The 10,712-nt window shown below is 36.9% G+C and overlaps 1 protein-coding gene across 2 annotated transcripts in view; it reads right to left on the minus strand.

The window, feature by feature from the left end:
• The window catches only part of WDPCP (WD repeat containing planar cell polarity effector), a 102,228-nt gene extending 91,893 nt beyond the window's left edge, over window positions 1-10,335 (minus strand). For both annotated transcript variants that reach the window (XM_086630973.1, XM_086630965.1), the window contains exons 1-5: window positions 10,275-10,335; window positions 8,503-8,547; window positions 7,536-7,586; window positions 4,933-5,003; window positions 4,633-4,692 (exon numbers count right to left, since the gene is read on the minus strand). In XM_086630973.1, the coding sequence (XP_086487099.1) occupies window positions 4,633-4,692; window positions 4,933-5,003; window positions 7,536-7,586; window positions 8,503-8,547; window positions 10,275-10,335 (288 nt within the window). The remainder of the gene's footprint in view (window positions 1-4,632; window positions 4,693-4,932; window positions 5,004-7,535; window positions 7,587-8,502; window positions 8,548-10,274) is intronic.
• Window positions 10,336-10,712: the final 377 nt, after the last annotated feature.

Here is a 10,712-nt window from a genome sequence, read left to right on the forward strand (position 1 = left end):
ATCCTGGAGTAACCTGGGAGGATAATCTAAGTGAATCAGAAATCTGTTTTTAGCTTCTAGGTTTGCCTGACAGAGTACGGATATATGCCCCCCCTCCAGGTAAAGTGGAGAGGCAAAACACAGGAAAAAAGGTGTTTTGATCTGTCGATGGTCAGTGATCTTGAATGTCTGCATTGTTGAATGAGGCCACATGTTTGTCATTCTGCTGACATCTAATATGTCCATCCGCTGTAGAGAGACATGCTTGCAAACTCTCGGCTTGAGAGTAACAAATAAGGTCAGGATTCTTCAACTCTTAAATGTTTCAGGATGTAAATTCACTTTATGCCTACATATTTACTTCCCAGTAAATGACATAAATCACACCTCTTACAGAGCTGGAATAGAAATCTATGAAAACTGCTCCAGCATATGACGACAGACATTTATATAAATATAAAATATTGTGCTAAGGGGTGTGCTTTGCTTTACATCTATGATACTAGTCATTAAACCGATGCTATGTATTTTCAATATTGCATAGATGTCTCTCTATGCTACCAGTATGGCACAATAGAATGACTGCAAGTAGGTAAAAAGAACATAATTTCCATTGCTTTTATCGTTTCTCCCATTGTGCTCCCTCCTCCTTTATTCTTACAGTAAAACATTATTTGCCATTATTCTCCACAGAAGTCTGAGATATTTGGGCAAAACTTAAATTTTAACTTAACAATTTTTTTGCTATAATAACTTACAATGGTTGGTAATATACCTGTGCTCCACAAGTTTAAGACCTTCCCTCTAGGAACTTTAGAGTCTGAATTTAAAAAGCAAATCAGAGACCTTACACACTATATGGCCATGTAAGGTTAGTATTTCTTCCATCTCCCTTTAAAAATCCTTTGGATTAGAGTAGGGGCTTTTTTAAAAACAGTTCTTGAAGATTACCATGAAATACAAGTAGGTATTTAAATAAAGCAGGGAAGTGGTTGAGTCACCACCCCTGGAGGTATTTAAAAGATATGTAGATGTGGTGCTTAGAGACATGGTTTAGTGGTGGACCTGGTAGTGTAAGGTTAGTGGTGGGACTCGACCTTAAAGGTCTTTTCCAACCTAAAGGATTCTATGAGTCTATATTATCTTTCATCAAAAATATTCTGTAAAAGAGAAAATACTTATGTGCTGAAATTGAAACTTCACTATTTCAATTCCTTACTCACTGTGCAGTCTATGCAAAGACTGTTACATGATAATAAGATTTAGGTGCTGTTTTTCACGAGCTTGCACACTCAAGCCCATATTTTGGTGGATGGCAGCAGTCCACTCATAAGCACGAATGAATATAAAGCAAACGGGGAAGACTGCTAACTTGACTTGAACACAGATACAGAGTGATCCAATGCCAAAAAGTACTGCTCAAGGGAATTGCCCGTCATTGCTAAAGAACAAAATCAAACGTAAGAGGCATTATTTACACAAGGCGCAAAGTCATCAAGAAGGACAGAAGGAGAAGAGGATACTCAGGAGAAGACTTAATCGTTCCCTTCTCCAACAGCAAAGTGCTCCAATAAGTATCTGAGTTACTTTTTATTAAGCAAGGCACTTAAGTACAGGCTCATGACTTAAGGACTTTAGTAGAACTTAAGCATGTACTTAAGCAGATTCCTTTATCCTTGGAAGTCTTAGCCCTTGACTCCTCATTCATGCAGCTTAGCTGCTTATCAGCCCTTCTACCTAAAAAGATACCTGCAGAGCAAAGCCAGGATTTGCTTCTATCTGATTAAAATTGGAAGAGAAGGAAAATATGCCTGTAAAAATATTGCTGCAAACCGTTTTCCCTTGCAGAGACCAACTGACAAAGGAATATGCAAAAGGAGAAAAAGTTGCAAAGCGTTTCTTGTTCAAGCAGGTTCCCAGGGTTTTTCCCCACCTCGTCATTCCAGATTGCTTTCTTAGCCACCCTACTGTAATTACTCTGTTGCATGCCTTATTACAGATGAAGTTATTGTTGTTACACGTTACTGTTTCACAATAATCAATGCATTTGTACTTCTAGCTCCAAATCTCTGAAACCACACAACACATTAATGGCTGTGATCAAAAGAAACCAAAACGATTTAATACGAGGACCGTGTTCTCTTACTGACTGGTGATGGGTACTAGCTTCTCACGTATTCTAGCCAGAATGTCTTGATTTTGAGATCAGATGTGCTACTGTACGTCACCAAATGCCTTGCTGAATCAGTTTGCTTATGGGCCTTCCAGCTGATATAACAAGCCATGTCAGAAAATATTGCTGCGTTATCTCAATTCAGAATCCTGTTCTACGTATGTCAATGATGGTAATATGAAAACGATTCATACACATATGTAAATTGCAACACAAATCAAATTAAATCAAATCAAAGTAATTTAGCAAGGAATATATACATCTTTTTCATTAGCAGGTAACAGATATGATTCACAACTAGTGCTTGGCTTTTACACAATAAAATAATTCAGTGTTGGCATGTTTTTAATTCAACATTGTAATGCAAATGTAAAAATCAAAAAAAGTTGAAAAGAAAATGTTTTGGCTACATCATTTCATAGGATTGATTTCACGACTTTGTGGCAAAACTTAAAAGCATTCCAAAGAATCATAGAAGGAGATCAAGAGGAAGGGAAGCAGCCAGAGCTGAGTTGAGTAAATCAAACAATATTGATAAAATTAATTCCTTAGATTATTACTCCTTGGCAGGGAAAGTGGAGGAGTAAATTGTTTATTTAATTATAAACAATACAGTGGCATCTTATTGTAAAGAATTCTTGCCTTTTTTCCCATCATCCTTCTATAGTCTATTTATTTTCCTTTAACATCAACTAACTGAAGATTACAGGATTATTTCAGCAACTCATCACAGGTCATCGAAGTTGGGGTTCAGAAGTACCACACAGCAATGGTGTGCACTCAGATCCTATTGGAAGAAACAGGAACAGAGCTGAAGAAAAGACCTCAGTCCTTTAGGGCTCAACTAAGCTCTGTTAAATAGGAGAGCAAGCTCCTTGACAAAAATACCTGTTGTCTAGGTTATGTTTACATGAACTGGCACATCGTCTCTTTCAGAAGCTTTAAGCAGTACTAGAATGTGTACTTGGGACTGCAAAAATCAAAGTCAATGGATTTTTTTTTTGGCAATGGACAAGGAAGTAAATACGAAACTTGCAATGTACCAATCGTGCGTTAGCAAGGATGCTACTTAAAAAAAAAAAAAGTTTTGTACAGAGCTGATGGTCAACCAAAGGCGTCATATTACAAAGGCAAGACAATCAAATTTTGGCAAGAAATTCACTGTTCCAGAATATGTATTGGTAAGGAATGCGGGTGGATGCAGATAGATAGGAGGGGAATGAAAATGATAAGGGTGAATGGACAGGGAAAGCAAATGAAGAGACAGCAAACTGGGAAGCAGACAAATATACTCATGACTAGTTGACTCTGAATTTCTTAACCAAACTCCTTTCCTAATCAGAACAATAACAGAAAAAAATGAGTCCTCTAAATTAGCATACAATTAATATTTAAATCAGTTCTAGAAGACTGACATTCACAGGTATATACTATGTAATCTGTACACAAATGATATACATTTACTAGTGATAAGATCCGATAGGCAAATGTAGCTTATACAATAATATCTTTATTATTCATACAAAAAGACTATATATACTATTTGGCATGTCACGTATTTAAAATTTTTGCTATTCTTAAAGACATTTCTGGCATTTCTTCTGCATAATGTTTGAATATTTAATATTCGTCCTGCTGACACACATACGAGAAACTACTTGAATTAGAAGAAAAAAACTGTGAATCTGAAAGGCATAAAAGTTAGAACACAAAATTTTTTTTTAGAAACAGCATTAGCAATTTTTACAAGTATTTCCCATGCCAAAGCAGCTTCAAATATGATGCACATTCCTCATGAACAATGAAGATTTCAGAAACTTATAAAATACATTACTTTTTACATTACGTTTTTCAGAACAAGCTCATGATTAAGGAGCCAGAGCATGTTCCATGTTCACATCTCCCACCTACTCTACTGTTCTGTGTTAACAAGGATGCGAAAACCTGTTTCTTGTATACAACATGTGGAGTTTATATAGACAGAGAACGTAGCTACATGTGTGCCACATGCCACAATATCTTTTGTTCAGTAACTTGATTAATGATCTAGCTGGTTTAGAATTATAGCTTCCCTCCCATATTTTACACAAAGTAAAAAGATTTGCAACAGACATGTAAATAATTAAGATATAAAAATGTAATATAACATAGATTCCAGACCTGTCTATATATTTTTAACTGCTCCCTTAGCCTGCTATTCTGAGGCAGAGGATGCTTTGAGTTTCCCCAAATAATAATCTCACAGAATCAGGGCCTTATAACGTAATTTTTCTTGTTGATAAAAACCAGATTTTTGTTTTGTAGAATGTATTTCAGGTTAGAAATTTAAATAAACACAACCCAGGTAATAAAAGCACATACATTGAAAAAACCCAACGATTTTCTGTGTTAGTTAACATTTTAAAACTATTGCATCAATCACTGAACGGCTGTTCGGCTCCATTGACTGAACATTGCAAGAGCTTGTCAAAACATTTTACCTGACAGGTATGTTTGTTCTTCCATTTGCTCAGCACACATTGACTGTTTTGCATTAAGTCCTAAAGGACAACAGAAAACAGAGAGTGGAGTTGGCAGTACACATTGCCACTATCGGTTAACATACTTCTGATTTTCGAGTTTATAGATGAAGCATGCCACACAAAGATGCAGCTGTTTTAGAACAGCTCGCCAGACAAAAGCACATTTATCATCACTGAGAGAGCTGGATCTTTATGAAAATTAAAGCTGTTGAAAGAGGTTTGAAAACTGGATTATACGTTGCCGTACTTGAAACATACCTCTACCTCCTTGAGTGTATCTCGCAGTTTGTCTGGTCGCTTATTTTTCAGTATCCAAGGATAATCTCGAGCTGACAAATAAAAGTGGGGAAAAAAAAAAAGATGATGATAGAGAAATGTGTATATATATAGGTGACTGTATATACGTGTGTGTGTACAAACATATAGTTATATATAACAAAAAGTTCTTCAAGTTGAGTGTTCCTTTCTGTGGAAAACCCAAACTAATGGCTATGGTCTCTATTGGTTCGTATTGTCAATTGACAGCCTTTTGACAGGCTCTGTCGCAGGAACAGTTAGCATGAAACATCCATGCTGACCATGACTTCACCATAGCAATTGTGTACAAAGCTCTCAAGATGTAATATCTTACCCAGCTGCTAAGCACTTGTGATGAGAAAGCATCTCACAATCCGTATGTTAACTCAGATTCAAGTTATCGAATCCTAAACAGATGCTATTATTTTGAACTAGCATTTCATTGCCTAATTTCAAAAAGCAGGCACTGACGTGTCTGCAAAATATAGATGCAGGAATATATGCACATATTGAGGTATTAACAACAGGTAATTGTGAACACCATAACTTATATTATGAAGTACAGTTATTTATAGTATTTGTTCTTGAAAATTCGGTCTGAAGAATCTGCCAAGTCAAGCAAACAAGAAACTGCACGACTGCTACAGTCCTTTAATGAATGTATTAACGTTCAGCAAACTATTGTGAAAATTCTGGCCTATAACATTAATCCAGAAACCAGGAGGCAAAGCTTTCTCCAGAGTTGCTCGTAATTGGCTTGTTTCACAGCCAAGAATCAGGCTCTAACAACTTGTGAGATTTCATCATTTAAAAGTGAGCAGTTTTCTGTTCATAAGCATACAATAAAAACCATGAGAAAGTAGAACACATTGTCTTTTTAAAATCTAGCCTATTTAAAGGAAACCTGATTTCCTTTAAAGAAAAACTCAAAAGTTTTGAGCTCCAAGCTGTCAGTTTGTATGCCAACTTCCAGACTGAATGACTTAACAGTTATGTTTAAACCTCCCTGCAAAAAGGAGCTTACAATAGAAGTGCTACAGAGTGAAAAAATGAAGGATTTCATATATCAACAAAAGAGCACACCAACATACAACTTCTCTTTGTATTTTATTGGACTGAAGCCAGTGTTGGTGGAACTGTTATGATAATATTAATTAGGCATGTAAGATCACATTTTCAATGGGTGCCTTCATAAATACTGGAATATTAATCCACAGATGCAAACTGGAAAATTGCCTGTACAGATACCGAACTATATATACAAATCAGCAGCTGTGAATAAAGTTACCCAGTGCTTCTCTTTAAGAAGTGTGCTATACAGTGCTTTATGCCTAGGCCACCCCTATATTTACAGCAAGAAAGCACAGTAGCTTGTGTTCCTTTCACATGTCACACGTATAAGAGGTAACAGTTGGGGCTTCTGTATAACGGGGTTTATCCGGGCCCGCTTCTCTTTCTCGTACAGGCAGCGGCTGGAAGATCATGCTACGCAGAGCACGAGGGATGTAAATCCATTATGCTCCTCCCTACTCATAACCCTTTCTCACCTCCCCACCTTTACAGAGCTGTATTGATTCTGACTGACACACAACCCTCCACAGCGGGTGTAGATTTACCACACGGCTGTGAGCACGTTTATAATCATCCCCAGTGGGGCTTCAACCTGCTCCAAAACACACCTTATGGTGTTGCAAATAACTTATTCTTCCAGAACATGTTTTGCCTTCAAACACACGCGCAATTCCATGCGAGTTGTCATTATGATAAGATAAAATGTTAAGGTAACTCTTGCAGCATGCATCTTACTTTGTGAAGTTGTCTAAAAATCAATTAGATTTTTCAGAGTTGTCATGTAATAACACTTGAACGTTAGTGAATGCTCTGAGCAATAATAACTATGCAGGAGTTGTAAAATTTGAGTTAAAGAAAAGTTGTACTGATAAAAAAATCTTTGTACTAATAAAAAAATCTTTGTACTAATAAAAAAAATCTGTACTAATAAAAAAATCCGTACTAATAAAAAAATCTGTCACAGTACTGCTGTGTGATAGCATAAACTGAAATTGCTTTTAACCAGGTAATTTAGGAACAGTGTAAATGTTTCAAAGCTAAAAGTGTGCCATGAAGGCAGCTGATTATTAAGCTGGAATTTGATTTCGGCTGAAAGTATTTTAGTTACAATTTTCGGTTTTGAGGCAGTTGGTATTTTAGTTCAAGAGATGATTGGAAAAACGTTTATTGCTCATCTGCTGAGTAAATTTCATAAGGAAAAAGTCTGGATTGTGATTATTTTTGTGATTCCTCTTGACAATGGATTTGAGAAGCAAAACACACTACTGTGCATAGTGACACAGAAAAAAAACAGATCGCAAATATACCAGGAAGGAATAATCACAACTTTTCAGTTGTTTTCTGCTGTGTATTTCTGTGACTGTCTTAGATGGCACTGCAGAAAGTTACACTGGAAGCAGCCTGAGGTTATTCTAATGCTTTTCCAGAGGCATGGCCAATCCAAATTAATAATTTGATTTTACTGTAACAAGAAACTCAGAAAATGTCCTTACATTCTGCTAGCTTTTGCTTCTCTTCTAAGTAACGATGCTTCACCTGTGGTGCTAAAGGAACGAAAGGATGAAAAGATGAACGATAATCCGTACGACTGCTGTCAGCAAATATTAATAGTAGAGCGAAGATTCACACAGTTTGATAAAACACAGAGATTTACAAAAAATTAAGACAGCCCTGATGTTTTCACCTCGTGAGGCAGATATCTTAAATTTGCAGTGAAAGAAAGGCTTATGCAGCCCAACAGGTGGGCCGGCGTTTCTGAGCCTCCAGCCTCATCAGATAGGGCAGTGAGCTGCAACTGAACCCAGAAGAGAAGCTGAGTCAGTCTGTCAGCAGAGCCATGGAGATGCAGCGTATTAACCACGAAACTCGGCCCGCGGGATGCCCACACGAGCCTCCGCTCTAACCTGGCCGCACAGAGGAAGTAACTCTAGCCGAACAGACCTTTTGGCCCATCGCGAAACTTCGAGGATTAATGGGATTAATCAGATAAAGAAAATTGATCGTTCGCTCTGAAATGGCCATTTCAGATACCAGCTGGGGAGGCAGGAGGCCGGGGCTGGCACTCCGGCGCGTTCGCGATGCCCTCTGCTGGGATTCCAGCAAACACCCAGCCACCGCAGTGGGCTTGGACCCAGGGGAAAGGGCTGAATAGAATATAAAATACAATATAAAAGATAAGAATTTACAGTAGAAAATACCACTGAGCTTTCTAATGACATAAAGGTTGCTTTTTTTTTTGTAAAGATTTTTCCCCATTTTTTCGCCTGTGGAATAAAAAAGTTTTTAAACACTCTGACATAACTTGGGAGAGAGAATCTTTCTGTGTTCTTACTCTATAGAAATAAAAAGGCATATATGAACAAGAAATTCGAAGTTGCATTTTTCAGAGCAAGCAGTTGGTGTCAAAGTTTGAATATTTGGAAGTTTTGTTTAGTTTTAGTTATGGTTATTTAATTTTACCTGGTTCTTTCTTGTCATAGTACTGATGGATCCCAATATCGTCATCTATACAATTGAATGAAAACATATTTAATTGTCGATGTGACACTGGAAACAAAACACAACTTAGCAAACAAAGTTCAGCATCTCAATTTTTGCTACCTGGAGCAGAGCGTTAGGTGCTAAAATACAAGTGACAGAGGAAAAACTACAGCATAGAGTCTGAATACCAGTACGACTTTCATGAACCACCAAGCAAGGGCCGAAGGAGAATGTGACAGGTCCTTACATTTATTTGGAGCTGTCATATCCTTCATATGCACTTTGATACTCTTCCAGCTGCCAATATGCAAAAGCATTTTTATCACCTTCCTAATTAGCATCTTCTGTGTTGTTTCACAAGGAAAGGTAAGGATCACCATGAAAAGTGTACCTTAGAATAACTTAAAATGTTTTCTGATGACTAACACAGCTGAGCTCAAGACAACAGGATTTTTTTCTTTTTTCAGATTCATGAACTCATAAAGCTGACCTTTCGAAGGATCCCGTATTTTTAATCTATAGGTATTATCATCTATCTGGTTCCCATGGCAATGAAATTCGGATGTTTCAGGCACATTGGGACTGCAAGTCACACCAGCCAGCTCCTGATGTGCCTGGCTGGTAAATACTTAGGTGTGCCACAGCAAGCTCCATCAAGTAGATCTAAGTACGGCTTTAAGTTGCATTGGTTTAAAATAATTAGGCTGGCACTGCACCTATCTCCTTCTAAACCCAGACAGAGATACACCACCGGGAGAAATTCCTTACGTGGAGGAATGTAGGAAGGCACTGCAATGGCAAGCAGCATTTAAAACAAGACAGCAGTCCTCCCTTCTGCCTCAGAATTTTAGAAGGAGGTTTGAAGGCAATGAATAAATAGAGAGGAAGCGAGAAGGTCAAAGGTGGAAAATAGGCACAGCAGGCCAGAGAACACCTTTAATTACAATAAATCACAACTATGTGTTTACTTAAACCACCAGACTTTTCTGCGAAATACAGCTTTCGACTTTTTTTATATTGTTGTTGCTACAGAACAGTTCTCACACAAAGATGAGATGCCAAGACATACTGAGTCAATATTTGAATAATATCATTCAACTGAATATTCACTCATATTCAATCGAATTGTCAATAATATTCAAAATAGTATTTCAGCAAAAGTATTGTACACTACAATTGGCATGAAGTGTCACAAATAATATTTTGATATGGTCCACTTATAAACCAGTGAGGTTTTTTTTTAATATTGCATTTTAGCAATAGCAAGGCAAGATGAATGAAGGTAACTTCTACATGGCTAGTAATTAGTCATGTGTCTCCTGGAACAATCAATTAATAAGATAAATATATCCTTGCAAGTATAAAATTTCAAGCAATCATGCAAAATACTCAGAGATGCAATACTTTTTTATTTTCATGCTAAGTACAAATCACAATGCCTCCACAAATCACTTGATCTTCATTCACCCAAACTAGTCATTAAACTGAAGCTTAAAGTCAAGTAGGGCATAGCTTCCTAAAAAGGAAAATGCATCCAATTAAACATAATCTTAACATTTTTTACTTGCAAGGGTGCTCCAGTTCTATGATGAGATAAGCAAAGAAGCCGATGAAGTTGAAACATCATATTGCTGCCTGATTTTCTTTCTCTCGAGTATAAAAACCACTTAATTAGGTATTCAGATTTTGTATCAGTTTAATATTCATCAACAAGCTTTGCTGTTTTGTTTTGGTAACAGGTTACAGCTCACCTCTAATACGTAAGTTAGTCTTCAAAGACCACAGAAACATCTCAGTCAGGCAGAAAGACATCTGGTGGCAGATGGAGACTTAGCACTATTGGAAAAAGGAAAGAAATCACATGAACAAATTAATTACCCTCTCTCACTAGTGAAACTGCAAGTATTTTGGAAACTATGCGCTAGAAGAACCTAGCACCGATGATGTTTTGTTATATGTAAGTTGCAGTTTTCAAATGCAATAAAATAAGTAACGTATGGGAAAGAATAGGGTAAGAAATGTACATATGTCTATACACACATCATATACAGAGACAAATCAACATTTGTATAAATTTACAGCTGTTCTCACTAAAGTAAATAACTTTGTGCTTGATGCTTCTCATATACATATTATAATCTATATGCAAAAGTGAAGCCACTACTTCAAGATCTGGTTTAGATAGGAGA

The sequence above is a fragment of the Tauraco erythrolophus genome, chromosome 2 (assembly GCF_009769465.1).
Source record: "Tauraco erythrolophus isolate bTauEry1 chromosome 2, bTauEry1.pri, whole genome shotgun sequence".
In the NCBI taxonomy this organism is placed as follows: Eukaryota; Metazoa; Chordata; class Aves; order Musophagiformes; family Musophagidae; genus Tauraco; species Tauraco erythrolophus.